The sequence below is a fragment of the Chlorocebus sabaeus genome, chromosome 20 (genome assembly GCF_047675955.1).
Source record: "Chlorocebus sabaeus isolate Y175 chromosome 20, mChlSab1.0.hap1, whole genome shotgun sequence".
Lineage (NCBI taxonomy): Eukaryota > Metazoa > Chordata > Mammalia > Primates > Cercopithecidae > Chlorocebus > Chlorocebus sabaeus.
This window is the reverse complement of record NC_132923.1, coordinates 13,522,421-13,543,840: the sequence shown is the minus strand read 5'-3', so window position 1 is coordinate 13,543,840 and position 21,420 is coordinate 13,522,421. Positions and strand designations below refer to the sequence as shown.

The window sequence follows — 21,420 nt, the reverse complement described above, 5'->3', positions numbered from 1 at the left end:
TATAATCTTTTTATTTTGTTGATAAAAACCAGTATGGAGGAAAGACTTCTGGTTAAATCTTGTAACTTTCAATAAATGCAGCATAGGTTAAGGAAGATGCAGAGGCCTAACCTACAGTAATACTCCACTGGAGATAGGGCAGGCATAGCAGGGAGGGAGTAGCACTGTCTAACATCAAAAAGGGAAAAACAAGAACCCTGAAAATCTCCCCTCTCCATTAAAAACTTCAGTAGGTACCCCAGTTGCCCTGGATTAAAGGAACTAAGTGCACTTAAATTTAAGCCTGAGAGATGATATCATCCCTCACGTGGGGTTAAAGGGTCTACCTTCCCCCTTCACTCACACACCCCTCCTTAACTAAGCAATTTTTCTGCCCATTTCGAGTGCAGGCCATATGTCCCTTCTTTCCTTCTCTCTAACCCAGTAACGACATGGGCTTGCCTCTTCTATTCCCTCATCCTCCCAAAATACCACAAACCAAGCTGAATCTATATTAATTTCCCAGGCATTATTCCTTCACCTCCCCTCATCCCACCAAGTCCCTCCCCAAAAGAATGAAGCAAAACAAACTTCACTATCTCCTATAAAAAATATCCATTGTCTCAGGGTCTCTCATCCTTAGAATGGAGAGGTTTTTCAATGCCTCAATAAATAGTTACCTTCCCAAATAAAAAAAATAATTTATTTCTTAATAAAAAGCTATAAGGCCTAAAGCCCCATTTTACCATATTCACCCCACACCACCCCTCAAAATTTCCGTCTTTTTTTATTTGAAAATAAGGCAAAAGGAATTGGGATTGGCTAACTTATAAATAAAAACAAACATGATACAAGGTTTTTTGTTCATTTGTCCTCAGTTGTTAAAAACAAAAGTATTAACTAGAATCTAACAACAGATCAAATCCAAACACAGCAGTCCAGTGGAGAATCAAACTTTTCCGGCTTTATTCTCTGGGAAAACCCCTGGTCTGTTTTCATTCCTATTGGTCCAGGCCAGCATCCTATGATATGAAGGCCTAAATTAGGAAAGCTAGGTGAGCTGTGCAAATTCAGGGTGTCTGAGCCACCTGTTGTTGTTTGGTGTGTGATGGGGGTGGAGGCGCACACAGTGGTGTTCTCACTAGTGTTGTTCAAATCACAGAAACAGGGACGTAGCTAGGGTGAGGTGAGTAAAGCACTCACCTTGGACACAAAATTTAACGAGTGCCAAAAAACCCAGTAACCAAGATAAATACTATTTTAATGCAGCATTTTTTTAAAATCACAATTAATGTAAAAAAATCTATGATGGACAATGTATTAAAATTTAAATTAAAATGATTCATCCCTATACTTACTCAATTCAGTCCCACTTCCCTCCTCCTAATCTCAGTCCTGTCAGATCCTGTAAGATTTCACTATTTTACTCAACATAAATTTTTTGCATTAATTTTTTAAATACTGCATTTTTAAAAGTATCTTGATTAATTAGTTTTATAGTAACCCTTAAATTTTGCACCTTAGGGGAGTGCTCATCTCATACCAGGTTCCAGACCTGCTTAGACATATACACATCCCTTCCTTTGGAATCTCACTGCTTCCTTAAAACAAATCTATTTTCAAAGAAAAAACCCTAAAAATTAATAGCCATAGGAAATTATTAAATCGGATTTGGAAAATAGGTGATTTCTGAGTTTGTTGAGGAGAAAATAACCTTTCTAAACCGTGAGCATTTCCAGTGAGGACAATCTTGACTGGCTACCAAGGAGGAAAACACACACACAGATATGTACGCACACATGCACATGCATGTATGCACAACTGCTTTAGATCAAATGTGGGGATTACGTACGTCCCATGGGATAGGTTATGAGTACATACCTCAAAAGAGAAATCCAAACACAGAAAAACAGCCCCAGTTAATACTCTGGACACATAAGTACACTTATTCTCCTTCTTCACATCCACCTGGGAGTGTATACAATTGCATAGTTGACTTTTTTTTCCCGGAAAATAATATAAAGAAAAAGGAAAATTGGCCCAGGATAGGTCTTCTGGTTTAAAGCTCTTAGAAATGGCTCTGGCCAGAGCATAGGCTGTTCAGACTTGTGCTTTGTGCAAAATGCGAAGGAGCTCCCCCTCCTGTGTCCACGTCCCCACTCCCAGCCCCTAGAGAACAGGGATGGGTCAGGGAAAGGGAGAAATCTAAAGACAGATCAGCTCATTGGGAGTCATCTGTGCTCTGTGGTTATAGTTCACTAAAATATATTTCTCTAACTACCTTTTTATAAATTGCCCCTATATATTTCAACATCAGTCCTAATATCAAAAATATCTCTTCTTATAAAGTATTTTTAATTATTTTAATAAACTAACCACAGATTAAGGTCAGCTATGGCTTAACAAAAGAAGCCGGGATGTTAAGTTCATTCTCCAAAAGTAGAGCAAAGGGAGAAAGAACCACTTAAGTAGGAGAAAAAAAATCATTTCTTAAATGTTTTTGCTTGCTGGGGTCTTTTCCTTAAAAAAAAAGTCAATAAAATAAGTTGCTTTCTACAGAAATGCAGCAGCCATAAAGGATTGTAGTGCTCTACTTAGGTTTTTGGTTTTGTTTGAAATAGTCTGGCTAAAATGTCTGTCCTCCCACCCCTCCCAAGGTGCGCTCAAACCCCAATGTATGGTTATTGCCGTGGTTAAAAAATAGATCAGTTCTGTCCCAATTCACCTGGAGAAAATGCAACACCCACGACTGCTATTCTCACCACGCCCTTCCCTTTCCCACTGGGAACTTAAACAAATACAATTAAAGACTTAGATGAGGAAAAGATAGGGGGTAATCAGCAATCTCTTCTCAACTCTTCTCAAACTGTAACAGGTGACAGATGACTGCTTGGAAGGAAATAAAGCTTAAGAGGAAAACGATTTCCCTTTAAGTTCCTCCCTTTCCCATCTAAACAAACGGATTTAAACTACCCCCACCTCCTAATAGGCACCCATGAGGACACATTACTGCCTTGTCTTTCCAGATCCTTCAAGGGGAAGAATTTATCCAACCTTAATTTCTATCTTAATTCAAATCAACAGCAAATATGTCCAATTTCCCACTTCCCCTCCACACTTCTCACTCCACCACCATGTGCTTTTTCCCAACCTAAAGAACTTTGGTTTTCTTTTATTGACTGAGAACCTCCTTTGCCCATTCCTCCCCAAGACTTCTGCCCACCTCCCACCCCCCCACACCAAACCTTCCCCTGCTACTTTCTCTTAGGTCCTTGGATGGGACCCAGGAGGTTGTAAGACAGAATCGCCATCTTTCCCCCTTGTACCTCAGTCTCATCAAGTCAAGCTCTGCAGAGGAATAGTACAGCCCCTGGGGCACCATCCAGCCCTGACCTGCTCTTGCCAGCCTGGCAGCACTCCTATGCGCACACACTTAAAAGTTTCCAGGCAGGCTCCCACAAACATTACTGCATTTGCCCCATCAACATGGGGACTGTGTTCTTGATGAGCCAATTAGTTGAGCTTAACTTTGTTTAGCCTCCTTGCCCTTCAATGTTCCACTCATTCAGAACCTGTGCACCAGGAGCTCCCCATCCGGTTCCCGCTCCCTCCTCCTCAGTTCTTCCCTGTAACAACAGGAACAGAAGTTGTTTGTCTCAGGGTGTCCATAGAAGCTGCAGTTCGGTTGTTTGCATTTGGTCTGGGTTGGGGGAAGCCCCCGGAGACCTCCAGCCCATCCATCTGGCTCAGGGGGCTCTCTGTAGCCATTGCTATAGGAATTGGCCACTCGGTAGGGGGGTGGTAACAATGTACCCCTGTGAACTCCATCCTTAGAGTGGCTGCCTGGCTCCAGAGAAGGGATGCTGTCCTGATGGGGGTAGGGTCGCCCAGGAGGGCACTGTCTGGGGAAGGTGGCATATGGTGGTAGGCCCCCGACACAGGGACCTCCTGCCAATTGCCTCCGGGGTTCCTGGCAGTGGACTCCACCCCCAGAAGGCCGAGGGATAGTAAAGCCCCCAGGGTAGCCAGTAGAAAATGCCATTGCCTTGGACTCTGGTGGGGGACCGGTCGGCTGCTCTTCCCTAGCATCTGGCTCTGGCTTTTTGGCTGGAGGAGGGCCACCCCCTATTCCTCCATTCATGATCTTCCTCTCTGCCTCCTTCTGCTTCTGTTCTGCCAGGAATCTCTCCTCAGCATCAGAAAGGTAGCGCTGGATCATCTCCTCCTGATACTGATGACGGTGACCCATCTTCAGGGTTCCAACAAAAATAAACTTCCCCTCCCCTTGCATGGCAGTCCTCAGAATGCTCAGGCTCTGCATCACCTCCTGGCTATACTTGCTCCCTCCATTACCAACAGACTCAGCTGGGGGCTTCTCAGACACAGGCCCATCCCCAGCTGCCTCCTCCTTGCCACCCTTCCAGCTCTTCAGTGCGTTTTTCTTCTTCTTCTCCAGTGTCTCAGTGCCGCTGCTTCCCCCCGACCCTGTCCCCACCCCTCCAGGCTTCGACCCCTTGCTGTGCATCAGGCCCCCCATGTTCTTCTTGAGCTTGCTGCCCAAGGTTTTGCCAAAGCTGCCCAGTTTGTTAGCTACAGAATCTGCTCTCTTCTTGTCCTTCTCCCGATCTCGCTTTGACTTCTCCTTCCGCCGGCCGCCCTCGTTGCTGGTGGAACTGCTGCCAACTGACTCCTTGTCTGAGTCTCCAGACTCAGGAGTGGACCGGGGCTCATCTCCAGCTGAGGCAGTGGGGGACTCAGGCTGGGCCAGAGGAGCCTGGAAGAGACAAGAACACTGCTGACAGTTATCCCAGCAGCCCGGGATGGGGGAATCCCCCAGGGGCTCTAGCCCATCCACCTGGCTAAGGGAGCTCCCTGCAGTCATGGCTATAGAAATTAGCCAGGTAGAAGAAGGGTGGACACCTATGAACTCCGTCCTTTGTGTGACTGCCTAGTGACTGCCTTGCTCCAGAGAAGGGCTGCTGTCATGATGAGGGAAGGGTCACCTAGGATGGCACTGTCCTTCCTGGGTTCCAGTCAGTCAGCTTTCTCCCCCACTGCAATCTGACTCCCTTCTGTAATAAGGAGATAGTAGAATGAAGCCTTTCTGTTCATTTAGAACAATGAGCAACCATATGATATGTGGCTTCTGGGTGAGAGGCCCAGGCACTAGAATGTTCTTCATTACAAATTTCTCTATGCCAAATTCTGCTCAAAACTAATCTCAAGAAAGTCTTGACTAATCAAAACTAACCAAGTCTAGCCACTTTGTATCCCCTCAACTTTTATACATTCCGCATTGGAGTTCATCAATTTGCCCTTACTCCTGTGCTCCTGTTCTAACTCAGAGCCCACTGAATTATGAGCTCTTTAAGCTACTCCGTCTCCTAGTGCCCAAAACAGAGGTCTATCTACAGAAGACTTAGGACAAAATAATGATCATCTCAAGTTCAACAAAGAGTCCTGAAAACGTTTCTTAAAGAATATGTTAAGCCAGGCGTGGTGACTCATGCCTATAATCCCAGCACTTTCGGAGGCTGAGGTGGGCGGATCACCTAAGGTCGGGAGTTCCACACCAGCCTGGCCAACATGGAGAAACCCTGTCTCCACTAAAAATACAAAATTAGCCGGACATGGTGGTGCATGTCTGTAATCCCGGCTACTCAGGAGGCTGACACTGGAGAATCGCTTGAACCCAGGAGGCGGAAGTTGCAGTGAGCTGAGATCGCACCATTGCACTCCAGCCTGGGCAACAAGAACGAAACTTCATCTCAAAGAAAAAAATACAAAAATTAGCCGGGCATGATGGCGGGCACCTGTAATCTCAGCTACTCGGGAGGCTGAAGCAGGAGAATCGCTTGAACCCAGGAGGTAGAGGTTGCAGTGAGCCGAGATCGTGTCACTGCACTCCAGCCTGGGCGACAAGAGCAAGACTCCATCTCAAAAAATATATATATGTTTTAGTATCAGACAACAGAGCCTGGCTGGAGAGGAGATGTGGAAAACAGGAGGCTAACGGTTTTTAAAAAGCAGGAAAGGGCCGGGTGCGGTGGCTCATGCCTGTAATCCCAAAACTTTGGGAGGCCAAGGTGGGTGGATCACCTGAGGTCAGGAGTTCGAGACCAGCCTGGCCAACATAGTGAAACCCCATCTCTACTAAAAATACAAATATCAGCTGGGTGTGGTGGCACACATCTGTAATCCCAACTACTCGTGAGGCTGAGGCAGGAGAATCGCTTGAACCCGCGAAGCAGAGGTTGCTGTGAGCCAAGATTGTGCCACTGCACTTCAGCCTGGGTGACAGAGCAAGACTTCCTCTTAAAAAAAAAAAAAAAAAGTGCAGGAAAGGCCAGGCACGGTGGCTCACGCCTATAATCCCAGCACTGCGGGAGGCCAAGGCAGGCAGATCATCTGAGGTCAGGCATTCAAGACCAGCCTGGCCAAGATGGCGAAACCTGCCCTCTACTAAAAATATACAAATTAGCTGGACTTGGTGGCGCATGCCTGTAATCCCAGCTACTCAGGAGGCTGAGGCAGGAGAATCGCTTGAACCCAGGAGGCAGAGGTTGCAATGAGCCAAGATTGTGCCATTGCACTCCAGCCTGGGCGACAGAGCAAGACTCCATCTCAAAAAATATAAATAAATAAAAAATACAATAAAAACAGGAAAAAGTATCTTTGGAACTTATTTGACATCTTCTAGTTACTTCTAACCTTGAATTGTAAGCCACCACTCAGAACAGATTCAGAAGGAAACCATCCCAGATCTCCTTGTTCTGTCACTGAAAATGAAATGCAGACACACCAGGGTAGATATGGGAGAAGTCTTCACCTGTGCATCAGAGGACAGTGGGATCCACTTCACATTCATGTAGCTATGCAGCAGATGCAATTTGACCTCTAGGGACAGAATTACACTATGAAAAAGAGAAAAAAAAAATTCACTGTGACCTTTCAAAAGCAAAGCAATTTGATATAGTTGGGAGAAAGGGTGGGAGAGGGCTACATGGCTTAGGACTCAAATAGGGTTGGGTTTGAACTATTTCTCCACTAATTAATAAGCTTTATGACCTTAAGAAAGTCACTTCAACCTCCCTGAAACTCGGTTGCAGCTAAGAATGGGTATAGATAATATCTATCTTGCAGGGTTGTTGTAAAGATTAAAATAGTGTTTGGAAAGAGCCCAGCACAGTGTCTGGAAAATGGAAAATACTAGACAGTAGCCATTATTATTGTTGTTGCTGTAAATATTATTTAGAAGGAGCTTTTGATAATTAGGTGAGAGATTATTTTTAAAAAGTCATAAACTCTGGATTTTAAAATCAAACTCTCTTAGCTGGGACCCAGTGGCAGGAGCCCAGAGAGGAAAGCGCTGGGTAAGTACTAAGGGAGGAGCTTTTGCATTAATACACTCTCTATCAGGAAGTTGATGGAGGAGGCAGAAGGAAAGCTTAATAAGCCACAGGGAGGTAGAGTGGGGGCTGAGAGGGTAGGGAACATATTTATCTTGCTATTAGTTTAAATTCCAGAAGGGCAAAAACTCAGAGCAAACTATTTTGATCACTTATTTATTTATTTATTTATTTTGGATGGAGTTTCACTCTTGTTGCCCATACTGGAGTGTAATGGCACCATCTCAGCTCACCGCAACCTCTGCCTCCTGGGTTCAAGTGATTCTCCTGCATCAGCCTCCCGAGTAGCTGGGATTATAGACATGCACCACCACGCCTCGCTAATTTTGTATTTTTAGTAGAAACGAGGTTTCTCCATGTTGACCAGGCTGGTCTCAAACTCCCGACCTCAGGTGATCCGCCCGCCTCAGCCTCCCAACATGCTGGGATTACAGGCATGAGCCACCGCGTCCAGCCTTGATCAACTCTTTAAAACTTCTCTCACTTGGGCTAAGATAAGTGATTTGATTCTCCTGATTTTCTTTCTTTCTTTCTTTCTTTCTTTCTTTCTTTTTTTTTTTTTGAGACAGAGTCTCACTCTGTCACCCAGGCTGGAGTGCAGTGGCACGATGTCGGCTCACTGCAACCTCCAGCTCCCAAGTTCAAGTGATTCTGCTACCTCAGCCTCCCAAGTAGCCGGGACTACAGGTGCACGCTACCACACCCAGTTAACTTTTGTATTTTTAGTAGAAACGAGGTTTCACCATATTGACCAGGCTGGTCTTGAACTCCTGACCTCGTGATCCACCCACCTCGGCCTCCCAAAGTGCTGGGATTACAGGCATAAGCCACCACACCCGGCCTTATTATCCTGATTTTCTGATTACTCTTTTAGGAATGAATCAGTACATGAATACTTTTCCTACTGTAAGAAAAGAACAAGTTGAGATGCTAGGATTCCCATCTCTTTCAGAGGGAGAAAAAGCAGCTACACCATGAAAGAGTCCTGGTGCCCAACCTGTCCTCTACCTCCCCATCTTCACAAAACTCGCCTTAGCTTGTGACCGTCTTGCCTGAGCTGAGGAAAAATCCCGGGGAGATGGATGCTGTATGTGGAAGAAATCCCAGCTACAAAGTAGATGAAAAGACTAGGCCTGGCTTACCTGGCCAATCGGACATTGTCATTATCATCTTTGCCCCACTCCCATCCTTTTCCAGGGTCCACAGCAAAGTGCAAGGGCAGCAGCTTATACTCTGAATCTGTAAGTGGGATCACAGCTGGGGAGGAAGAAACATATCATTAAGGAATTTCCTTGAGAGAGAAAGGCAACTGAACACAGACTTACTTCACTAAAATCATACTAAGATCTTTAATTGTAGTCACTTCTCAGTTCTTACATGTGAATTAGCCCGGCATTAAAACTAATTGGCTAGTTTTCCCGCTACCACACAGCATATGTTTTAGGCCACAAATCTCCGAGTCCCCACCAGTCAGTTAACTAACTCTCACGATGTTCTTTCCAGTTAATGTATATTCAGATAATTCAGTCATAATTTAACACAAATTAGAAAAGCATCATTTAGAAGCTCTTACCACCTTAATCATAAGCCTTTACTCCAGAAGTCGGAATATAGGTCTTGCTTTACTCCCAAACCCCCACTTTTTTTTTTTAATTTGAAAACTCTGGCGTAACTTATAGCTTAATAAAACAGTATCAACATGTGCTGTCTGGGCTTGCATGTCACTTAATTCTTTCCTCCTACATTAGATCTCATTCAAGTTTTTCAAGTAAAAATAATGCAGACCAAAAGACATGTCATTCAGCACCTTGTTCCTTGGTATTCTCCTTCTGCTCCATGGACACGAGTGCAGAAAAGTGGGCCTGATCATATGCGAGCACCAGAGGGGAGCGGTGACATTGGCTGGCTGGGACCTCCAAAGGCAGATAGATTCCTCCAAAGGGAATAGGGGCAAATGCTGCAGGAAGCCATGAAGATTATTATGAAGGCTATGTTTCTGCCTAGTGGACAATCCCTTCATCCCATTCTGGCAACTGAGCCCCTGCTTTCATTCCAACATGTTTAATAATTCTTTCCTAAGAAGCCCTGTCAACTAATCCCAACTGCTTTACTCAGAATCTCTTGAGAATTTTGCACTAATTGATAACTTGCTTTTTCCCCAAGAGTCTATATATCCCCTTTCCTGCCTTCCTTCCAATGCTTAGCCTAAGGCTCTGCAAAAGGGGGTGCTCAGGATGGAGTGAGGACTGACTGGCTGACTCACCTTCCCCTCCGGAGTCCCTCAGCATGGTGTCTGCCACGACGACTATGGGCCTCCTAAGCACATGAGCAAGGACAAAGACGTGAAACTCTTCAAGGCTCTCATATACAGGCTCCTCAGAACTCTCCACCCTGGAACGGCGGGAGGGGAAGAGAGTGGAAGGGGTGCGGTAAAAATGAGAGAGTAGAAACAGGAGACCCTGAAGACCAGTTCTGCAGAAAGGGAAAAGAAGAATGCCCTTTCCTGGTTTTCCAATCTTAAGGTTGCCACTGATATAGCTGATTATTTTATGCTACCATAGTTGTTTCTACTTCCTTTTCACATATGGGGAAATCCAAGAAAAGAGATTTGAAGTCTCTGGGGTTAAAGCAGTGTTAGGAATTTGGAGGTAATCCCTATCTCTTAATATTCCTCCTGTTCAATAGCCTCTCTCCATTCTCTTTATCCAGTAGCTCAATACACAACTGCATAGCTTCATCCTACTTACTTCATATACCACAACCACCCACACATCACACTCATGTCTTATAAAAACGACCAAACACAATTCCTTTCCTATGTTCCTTCACTTAAAGAACAGCATCACCATCCATCCAGTAGCCCAATCAGAAATTTGTGGAATATTTACTGTGCTTTTATCTCTCACCTTCCAGTAATCAATGGGATTAGTTTCACCAATCCCATTTCCTGTGTGTTTCTTTTATCTGTCTCCCATGGCCTATCTTCAGTCTACCTCACTGTTCACATCCATGGCCCTTTCCTGGATTACTACAACTGCCTCTTATCTCACTCCTTTCCACTTCATTAACCAGTGGAGTCAGTGTGTTCAAATATGGAGGGACAAATTTGCTCCTGTCATTCACATACTCAATATTCAATGGCTTCCAACCCCTAAAGCAATTTTATTCAATACTGGATGCTTATTACAAACAAAGATTTCTGGGCCTTACCTCTGTCCAACTCAACTGGACTTTTCTGGGGTGGAGGTCCAGAAATTAGCATTTTAAATAACTCTCCCAGATTATTCTTATGTACAACCAAATCTGGATAGGTTATAATTTTTAACCATTATGGAAAATTTCAAAATTTTAAACATATTCAATACTAGAAATGATAGTATACTAAACACTCATGCATCCATCACCCAGCTTTAACAATTATAAACACATGGTCAACCTTTTTTTTCCTTTAAACAGAAAGTTTATTACAGCATATTACAGGCTTGTGTCAGTACTAAATGGATCAATAAACAGATTCTAGGCTGCACTTTCAGGAATGCACCCAAAGCTACTCCTCAGATCTAGGGTAGTATGGGAACTGCTTGCTGCTCCTGCACACTTTTTTTTTTATACTTTAAGTTCTAGGGTACATGTGCACAATGTGCAGGTTTGTTTTACATGTCTACATGTGCCATGTTGGTTTGCTGCACCCATTAACTTGTCATTTACATTAGGTATATCTCCTAATGCTATCCCTCCCCTCTCCCCCCACCACACAACAGGCCCCAGTGTGTGATGTTCCCCACCCTATGTCCAAGTGTTCTCATTGTTCAATTCCCACCTATGAGTGAGAACATGCGGTGTTTGGTTTTCTCTCCTTGTGATTGTTTGCTCAGAATGATGGCTTCCAGCTTCATCCATGTCCCTGCAAAGGACATGAACTCATGCTTTTTTATGGCTGCAGAGTATTCCATGGTGTGTATGGGCCACATTTTCTTAATCCAGTCTATCATTGATGGACATTTGGGTTGGTTCCAGGTCCTTACTATTGTGAATAGTGCCACAATACACATACGTGTGCATGTGTCTTTACAGCAGCATGACTTATAATCCTTTGGGTATATACCCAGTAACGGGATGGCTGGGTCAAATGGTATTTCTAGTTCTAGATCCTTGAGGAATCGCCACACTGTCTTCCACAATGGTTGAACTAGTTCACAGTCCCACCAACAGTGTAAGTGTTCCTATTTCTCCACATCCTCTCCAGCACCTGTTGTTTCCTGACTTTTTAATGATCGCCATTCTAACTGGTGTGAGATAGTATCTCATTGTGGTTTTGATTTGCATTTCTCTGATGGCCAGTGATGATGAGCATTTTTTCATGCGTCTGTTGGCTGCATAAATGTCTCCTTTTGAGAAATGTCTGTTGATATCCTTCGCCCACTTTTTGATGGAGTTGTTTTTTTCTTGTAAATTTGTTTGAGTTCTTTGTAGATTCTGGATAGTAGCCCTTTGCCAGATGGGTAGGTTGTAAAAATTTTCTCCCATTCTGTAGGTTGCCTGTTCACTCTGATGGTGGTTCCTTTTGCTGTGCAGAAGCTCTTTAGTTTATTAGATCCCATTTGTCTATTTGGGCTTTTGTTGCCATTGCTTTTGGTGTTTTAGACATGAAGCCCGTGCCCATGCCTGTGTCCTGAATGGTATTGCCTAGGTTTTGTTCTAGGGTTTTTACGGTTGTAGGTCTAACATTTAAGTCTTTAATCCATCTTGAATTAATTTTTGTATAAGATGTAAGGAAGGGATCCAGTTTCAGCTTTCTACTTACGGCTAGCCAGTGTTCCCAGCACCATTTATTAAATAGGGAATCCTTTCCCCATTTCTTGTTTTTGTCAGGTTTGTCAAAGATCAGATGGTTGTACATGTGTGGTATTATTTCTGAGGGCTCTGTTCTGTTCCATTGGTCTACATCTCTGTTTTGGTGCCAGTACCATGCTGTTTTGGTTACTATAGGCTTGTAGTATAGTTTGAAGTCAGGTAGCATGATGCCTCCAGTTTTGTTCTTTTGGCTTAGGATTGTCTTGGCAATGAGGGCTCTTTTTTGGTTCCATACAGACTTTAAAGTAGTTTTTTCCAATTCTGTGAAGAAAGTCATTGGTAGCTTGATGGGGATGGCATTGAATCTATAAATTACCTTGGGCAGTATGGCCATTTTCACGATATTGATTCTTCCTATCCATGAGTATGGAATGTTCTTCCATTTGTTTGTGTCCTCTTTTATTTCATTGAGCAGTGGTTTGTAGTTCTTGAAGAGGTCCTTCATATCCCTTGTAAGTTGGATTCCTAGGTATTTTATTCTCTTTGAAGCAATTGTGAATGGGAGTTCACTTATGATTTGGCTCTCTGTTTGTCTATTATTGCTGTATAAGAATGCTTGTGATTTTTGCACATTGATTTTGTATCCTGAGACTTTGCTAAAGTTGCTTATCAGCTTAAGGAGATTTTGGGCTGAGACGATGGGGTTTTCTAAATATACAATCATGTCATCTGCAAACAGGGACAATTTGACTTCCTCTTTTCCTGACTGGATACCCTTTCTTTCTCCTGCCTGATTGCCCTGGCCAGAACGTCTAACACTATGTTGAACAGGAATGGTGAGAAAGGGCATCCCTGTCTTGTGCCCTGGAAGTTTTCAAAGGGAATGCTTCCAGTTTTTGCCTATTCAGTATGACATTGGCTGTGGGTTTGTCATGAATAGCTCTTATTATTTTGAGATATATCTCATCAATATATAGTTTATTGAGAGTTTTTAGCATGAAGAGCTGTTGAATTTTGTCGAAGGTCTTTTCTGCATCTACTGAGATAATCATGTGGTTTTTGTCTTTGGTTCTGTTTATATGATGGACTATGTTTATTCATTTGCATATGTTGAACCAGTCTTGCATCCCAGGGATGAAGCCAACTTGATCTTGGTGGATAAGATTTTTGATGTGCTGCTGGATTCGGTTTGCCAGTATTCTATTGAGGATTTATGCATCAATGTTTATCAGGGATATTGGTCTAAAATTCTTTTTTGTTGTGTCTCTGCCAGGCTTTGCTATCCGGATGATGCTGGCCTCATAAAATGAGTTAGGGAGGATTCCCTCTTTTTCTATTGATTGGAATAGTTTCAGAAGGAATGGTACCAACTCCTCCTTGTACCTCTGGTAGAATTTGGCTGTGAATCTGTCTCATCCTGGACTTTTTTTGATTGGTAGGTTATTAATTATTGCCTCAATTTCGAGCCTGCTATTGGTCTATTCAGGGATTCAACTTCTTCCTGGTTTAGTCTTGGGAGGGTGTATGTGTCCAGGAATGTATCCATTTCTTCTAGATTTTCTAGTTTATTTGCTTAGAGGTGTTTATAGTATTCTCTGATGGTAGTTTGTATTTCTGTGGGATCGGTGGTGATATCCCCTTTATCATTTTTTATTGCATCTATTTGATTCTTCTCTCTTCTTTATTAGTCTTGCTAGTGGTCTATCAATTTTGTTGATCTTTTCAAAAAAACAGCTCCTGGATTCATTGATTTTTTGAAGGGTTTTTTGTATCTCTATCTCCTTCAGTTCTGCTCTGATCTTAGTTATTTCTTGCCTTCTGCTAGCTTTTGAATGTGTTTGCTCTTGCTTCTCTAGTTCTTTTAATTGTGATGTGAGGGTGTCAATTTTAGATCTTTCCTGCTTTCCCTTGTGGGCATTTAGTGCTACAAATTTCCCTCTACACACTGCTTTAACTGTGTCCCAGAGATTCCGGTATGTTGTGTCTTTGTTCTCATTGGTTTCAAAGAACATCTTTATTTCTGCCTTCATTTCATTATGTACCCAGTAGTCATTCAGGAGCAGGTTGTTCAGTTTCCATGCAGTTGAGCAGTTCTGAGTGAGTTTCTTAATCCTGAGTTCTAATTTGATTACACTGTGGTCTGAGAGATAGTTTGTTATAATTTCTGTTCTTTTACATTTGCTGAGAAGTGCTTTACTTCCAACTATGTGGTCAGTTTCGGAATAACTGCAATGTGGTGCTAAGAAGAATCTATATTCCGTTGATTTGGGGTGGAGAGTTCTGTAGATGTCTATTAGGTCTGCTTGGTGCAGAGCTGAGTTTAAGTCCTGGATATCCTTATTAATTTTCTGTCTCGATCTGTCTAATGTTGGCAGTAGGGTATTAAAGTCTCCCATTACTATTGTATGGGAGCCTAAGTCTCCTTGTAGGTCTCTAAGGATTTGTTTTATGAATCTGGGTGCTCCTGTATTGGGTGCATATATATTTAAGATAGTTAGCTCTTCCTGTTGAATTGATCCCTTTACCATTTTGTAATGGCCTTCTTTGTCTCTCTTGATCTTTGTCGGTTTAAAGTCTGTTTTATCAGAGACTAGGATTGTAACCCCTGCTTTCTTGTTTTCCATTTGCTTGATAGATCTTCCTCCATCCCTTTATTTTGAGCCTATGTGTGTCTCTGCACATGAGATGGGTCTCCTGAATACAGCACACTGATGGGTCTTGACTCTTTATTCAATTTGCCAGTCTGCGTCTTTTACTTGGAGCATTTAGCCCATTTACATTTAAGGTTAATACTGTTATGTGTGAATTTAATCCTGTCATTATGATGTTAGCTGGTTATTTTGCTTGTTAGTTGATACAGTTTCTTCCTAGCATCAATGGTCTTTACATTTTGGCATGTTTTTGCAGTGGCTGGTACCAGTTGTCCCTTTCCATGTTTAGTGCTTCCTTCAGGAGGTCTTGTAAGGCAGGCCTGGTGGTGACAAAATTTCTCAGCATTTGCCTGTCTGTAAAGGATTTTATTTCTCATTCACTTATGAAGCTTAGTTTGGCTGGATATGAAATTCTGGGTTGAAAATTCTTTTCTTTAAGAATGTTGAGTATTGGCCGCCACTCTCTTCTGGCTTGTAGCGTTTCTGCTGAGAGATCTGCTGTTAGTCTGATGGGCTTCCTTTTGTGGGTAACCCGACCTTTCTCTCTGACTGCCCTTAAGATTTTTTCCTTCATTTCTACTTTGGTGAATCTGACAATTATGTATCTTGGAGTTGCTCTTCTCAAGGAGTATCTTTGTGGTGTTCTCTGTATTTCCTGAATTTGAACGTTGGCCTGCCTTGCTAAGTTGGGGAAGTTCTCCTGAATAATATCCTGAAGAGTGTTTTCCAGCTTGGTTCCATTCTGCCCGTCATTTTCAGGTACACCAATCAGACACAGATTTGGTCTTTTCACATAGTCCTATATTTCTTGGAGGCTTTATTCGTTTCTTTTTACTCTTTTTTCTCTGAACTTCTCGCTTCATTTCATTCATTTGATCTTCAATCACTGATACCCTTTCTTCCACTTGATCGAATTGGCTACTGAAGCTTGTGCATGCGTCGCGTAGTTCTCGTGCCATGGTTTTCAGCTCCATCAGGTCATTTAAAGTCTTCTCTACGTTGTTTATTCTAGTTAGTCATTCGTCTAATCTTTTTTCAAGGTTTTTAGCTTCTTTGTGATGGGTTCGAACATCTTCCTTTAGCTCAGAGTTTGTTATTACCAATCGTCTGAAGCCTTCTCTCAACTTGTCAAAGTCATTCTCTGTCCAGCTTTTTTCTGTTGCTGGAGAGGAGCTGCGTTCCTTTGGAGGAGAAGAGGCACTCTGATTTTTAGAATTTTCATCTTTTCTGCTCTGGTTTCTCCCCATCTTTGTGGTTTTATCTACCTTTGGTCTTTGATGATGGTGATGTACAGATGGGGTTTTGGTGTGGATGTCCTTTCTGTTTGTTAGTTTTCCTTCTAACAGTCAGGACCCTCAGCTGTAGGTCTGTTGGAGTTTGCTGGAGGTCCACTCCAGACCCTGTTTGCCTGGGTATCACCAGTGGAGGCTGCAGAACAGCAAATATTGCAGAACGGTAAATGTTCCTGCCTGATCCTTCCTCTGGAAGCTTCGTCTCACAGCGGCACCCAGCTGTATGAGATGTTAGTTGGCCCCTACTGGGAGATGTCTCCCAGTTAGGCTACTCGGGGGTCAGGGACCCACTTGAGGAGGCAGTCTGTCCGTTCTCAGATCTCGAACTCCGTGCTGGAAGAACCACTACTCTCTTCAAAGCTGTCAGACAGGGACGTTTAAGTCTGCAGAAGTTTCTGCTGCCTTTTGTTCAGCTATGCCCTGCCCACAGAAGTGGAGTCTACAGAGGCAGGCAGGCCTCCTTGAGCTGCGGTGGGCTCCCCCCAGTTTGAGCTTCCCAGTCGCTTTGTTTACCCACTCACGCCTCAGTAATGGCGTGAGTGGGTAAACTCACTCCCCCAGCCTCGCTGCCGCCTTGCAGTTCAATCTCAGACTGCTGTGCTAGCAGTAAGCAAGGTTCCATGGGCGTGGGACCCTCCAAGCCAGGCGCGGGATATCATCTCCTGGTGTGCCATTTGCTAAGACCGTTGGAAAAGCACACTATTAGGGTGGGAGTGTCCCAATTTTCCGGGCACCATCTGTCACGGCTTCCCTTGGCTAGGAAAAGGAATTTGCCAACCCCTTGCACTTCCCAGGTGAGGTGATGCCCCGCCCTGCTTCAGCTCACACTCCATGGGCTACACCCACTGTCCGACAAGCCCCAGTGAGATGAACCCAGTACCTCAGTTGGAAATGCAGAAATCATCCGTCTTCTGCATCACTCAAGCTGGGAGCTGTAGATTGGAGCTGTTGCTATTCAGCCATCTTCAACACATGGTCAACCTTGTTTCACTATGCCTCAAATCTATTTACCTCCCTCCCCCACCACGGGGCTCCCACCAGATTATTTTGAAGCAAATCCTGGACGTTATGTAATTTCATCTGTTTTTATTTTATTTCAGTTTCTATCTCTAAAAAAATAAAGGACTACCTTTTTATTTTTTATTTTTTTGAGATGGAGTCTCACTCTGTCGCCAGGGCTGGAGTACAGTGGCGTGATCTCAGCTCATTGCAATCTCTGCCTCCTGGGTTCAAGCAATTCTCCTGCCTTAGCCTCTCAAGTAGCTGTGATTACAGCCACCCAGCACCACGCCCAGCTAATTTTTTGTATTTTTAGTAGAGACGGGGTTTCACCATGTTGGCCAGGCTGGTCTCGAATTCCCAACCACCTTGGCCTCCCAAAGCGCTGGGATTATAGGCATGAGCCACTGTGCCTGGCCAGGACTACCTTTTTAAACAACCACTGTACCATTAATATCACACTTTATAATTTTAACAGTAATCAAACACAGAGACATTGTTCACATTTCCTTAATTGTGCACCACCATGCCTGGCTAATTTTCTTTCTTTTTTTTTTTTTTTGGAAAGATGTGGTCTCACTGGCCAGGCATGGTGGCTCATGCCTGTAATCCCAGCACTTTGGGAGGCCAAGGTAGGTGGATCACTTGAGGCCAGGAGTTTGAGATCACCCTGGCCAAAATGGTGAAACCCCATCTCTAATAAAAACATGAAAATTAGCTGGACGTGCTGGCACACACCTGTAGTCCCAGCTACTTGGGAGGTTGAAACAGAGAATCACTGGAACCCGGGAGGCAGACGATGCAGTGAGCAGAGATCACACCACTGCACTCCAGCCTGGGCAACAGAGTGAGACTCTGTCTCAAAAAAAATAAATAAATAAAAGAAAAAAAAAAGAAATGGGGTCTCACTGTGTTACCCAGGCTGGTTTCGAACTCCTGGGCTCACACGATCCTCCTGCCTCAGCCTTTCAAAGTGCTGAGATTACAGGCGTGAGACACCGCACCCAGCCTGATATGTCTTTTTACTGCATTTAAACCTACAAGTTCCTTGTCCCTTTTTATTTTCCTTGCAGTTTACTTACTGAAGATACTGGGTCATTTGTCCTGAAGTTTCCAAAGTCTAGATGAGCTACTTTATATTCCAGTTCAATACTGAACTACCTGTAGTTCCTAAACATCATGTTGTTACACTTTTGTGCCGTTAGCATAGCTCCTCTCTTTCCTTCTAATATCCTCTTAGCACAGAGCTCTCTAGACAGTGGGCTGTGGAAGCCCAGTGAGGACTCTATGAAGGTTTCCCGCTCCCCAACTTAGCCATACTTACCCACCACAGTTGGCTCCATTGGTACCTAGATGCATTCGGGGTTCACTTGAGGCAAGCTTGATCAGTTCATTCCACTCCTTCTGCCATTCATCCTCTGTGTATACCAGCCCTGACTGTGTGAAGGACAGGCAGGGAACATCGGGCAATTAGAGGCTGGGTTCTAAGAGGCAATACCTATTCCACCTTACTCACTGTTACTCCACTCCCTAATCCCTTAGCACTTGGTTTACAAATTATACTACAAAGTCAAATCTCTTCCCTCTTTTACAGTCAAGATCCATGAACGAATAGTCTATGACTATTACACTTCTTTATCATCCATTCTTTTTTGACCTATTGCAATCTGTCCCGTTTCTGCCCTCCATCCTGCTCACCCACCTGCCACATACCATTTCACCTACCTGATTTTGGCAAAGAACAATGACCTTCTAATTGACAAATTCAGTGGACCCTGGTTCTCATCTTAGCCTTCCCATGGGTTATTTTCCTTTTTAAATTTTCTTCACCATTAGCTTCCATAAGATTGCTTACTATTTCTCTAAACTCTGTCTGCCCCCAAAACAGTTGTGGTGTGTCAATGATTTTCGCCTTGGTTCCCCCCTCTGGGTGATCTCTTCTACTGCCATAATCTCACCCACTACCATCTGTATGGTATATACCATCTATCTCCAGTCCAGATTTATTAATTTCTTTTATTTTTTTTTTCAGACAGAGTCACCTAGGCTGGAGTGCAATGGCACAATCTTGGCTCACTGCAACCTTCACCTCCCGGGTTCAAATGATTCTCCTGCCTCAGCCTCCCTAGTAGCTGGGATTACATCACCCACCAACATGCCCAGCTAATTTTTGTATTTTTAGTAGAGACAGGCTTTCACCATGTTGGCCAGGCTGGTCTCAAACTCCTGACCTGGTGATCCACCCGCCTCAGCCACCCAAAATGCTGGGATTACAAGCATGAGCCACTGCACCCAGTCTAGACTTCTTAATTTCTATATTCATATATCCAGCTACCTACTGGAGAATGCCACCTGCCCATGGCTACCTCAACTCTGTAGTCAAAATAGAACTCCTGTTTTTTCCCAAACCCACTCTTCTTTCTATTTTCCTACCTTAGTGAATAGTACCAACTATCACCCAAACATCCAAGCTCAAAACCAAGAAATTATCTAATATTCCTCTCTTTCTTTCACCTACCCCACACCTGGATACCTTCGTTTTGTTTTTGTTTTTGTTTTTGTTTTTTTTTTGAGATGGAGTCTCGCTCTGTCGCCCAGGCTGTAGTACAGAGGTACAATCTCCGCTCACTGCAACCTCCATCTCCTGGGTTCAAGCGATTCTCCTGCCTCAGCCTCCCAAATAGAAATGCTGCATACAAAGCCTACCTCCTGGCCCCTACCCACTTCTCTAGTCAGATATATCTCACTGAATTAGCTGTAGTTCCTGAAATGTACCATGTTGTTTTATACCACTGAGCTTTTGTCTAAGTTGTTCCTTCTGCCTGGAGTAGTTCACTTTCTACTGACCTTGTGAACAATTTCTCAACTTTTAGGACAGAACCCAAGTATCATTCCTCTAAATAGTCTCCTATATCTCCCTTGGTAGTCAACCACTCCTTCCTTTGTATCCTCTCTCCCTAACTGCTATACAGTTGTTTTTTGTTGTTGTTTTTGTTTGTTTTGAGACAAAGTCTTGCTCTGTCACCCAGGATGGAGTGCAGTGGCATGATCTTGGCTCACTGCAACCTCTACCTCTCAGGTTCAAGCAATTCTCCTGCCTCAGCCTCCTGAGTAGCTGGGACTACACATGCATGCCACCATGCCTGGCTAGTTTTGTATTTTTAGTAGAGATGGGGTTTCACCATGTTGGCCAGGCTAGTCTCGAACTACTAACAGGTGATCCACCTGTCTTGGCCTCCCAAAGTGCTGGGATTACAGGCATGAGCAACCGCACCCGGCCGGCATTAACTGCTACAGAGACGTCTATCATAAAAGTCATACATGTTATAACCTGTTGCAGTTATATATTTACATGTCCATCTTCTCCTCTACTCTAGGATCAGGTTTTATGCAATACGCCCAAGGTCTATTTTGTGACTAATCAATAAACATATGCTAAGTGAAACTACGATTTTTACCAAAGGAGAGCAGGCAATGGTACAAGCAATTTTAAAACACATTGGCTTTAGGATGTATATAATGATAAGGGAAATAAGTTTACCTTATTCATTTTATTTGGCTGACATTAGTATTAAAACGAGTCTACACTGCTTAACTGCACACTGACAGAGTAGAAGGAATCACTGGAAACATGAGGGGGACTGGGAACAAATTTAATTGGAAATTGTTTAATGACACAGCTATTTGACACGTTTCAATTTGTAAAATGCTATCACAAATTTTACTTCAATTAAAAATAAAGAGAGCAGGCCGGGCACAGTGGCTCACGCCTGTAATCCCAGCACTCTGGGAGGCTGAGGCAGGCAGATCACAAGGTCAGGAGATTGAGACCATCCTGGTTAACACGGTGAAACTCCGTCTCTACTAAAAAATACAAAAAATTAGCCGGGCGTAGTGGCGGGCACCTGTAGTCCCAGCTACTCGGGAGGCTGAGGCAGGAGAATGGCATGAACCCGGGAGGCAGAGTTTGCAGTGAGCTGAGATTGTGCCACTGCACTCCAGCCTGGGCGACAGAGCAAGACTCTGTCTCATAAATAAATAAATAAATAAATAAATAAATAAATAAAGCAATGCCCAGGTTCTATATGGAGTGCTGCAGTCACTCCAATAGACGCATCCGGAGGGATCCGGCTCCCTCTTCCTCGCCTGTTTCTGCTTGCTGTTATAATATACACAGCCACTAGATGGTGTACACTTCTAGCTTTAACATTTAAGAAACTATTACTGAGCCTCACCACCAATTTCAACATAAAACAAGGAAGCCCAGGAAATCAAAACTTACTTAGTGTGGTTTTG

At 43.6% G+C, this 21,420-nt stretch overlaps 1 protein-coding gene across 4 annotated transcripts in view; it reads right to left on the bottom strand.

Moving 5' to 3' along the window:
* Nucleotides 1-921: 921 nt before the first annotated feature.
* Nucleotides 922-21,420, bottom strand: part of OTUD7B (OTU deubiquitinase 7B) — a 129,520-nt gene continuing 109,021 nt past the window's right edge. For all 4 annotated transcript variants that reach the window (XM_037998023.2, XM_008019232.3, XM_008019229.3 and 1 more), the window contains 6 exons: nt 18,449-18,561; nt 9,652-9,779; nt 9,196-9,345; nt 8,531-8,645; nt 6,809-6,893; nt 922-4,753 (listed from right to left, as the gene is read on the bottom strand). In XM_037998023.2, the coding sequence (XP_037853951.1) occupies nt 3,545-4,753; nt 6,809-6,893; nt 8,531-8,645; nt 9,196-9,345; nt 9,652-9,779; nt 18,449-18,561 (1,800 nt within the window). In that variant the 3' untranslated portion in view covers nt 922-3,544. The remainder of the gene's footprint in view (nt 4,754-6,808; nt 6,894-8,530; nt 8,646-9,195; nt 9,346-9,651; nt 9,780-18,448; nt 18,562-21,420) is intronic.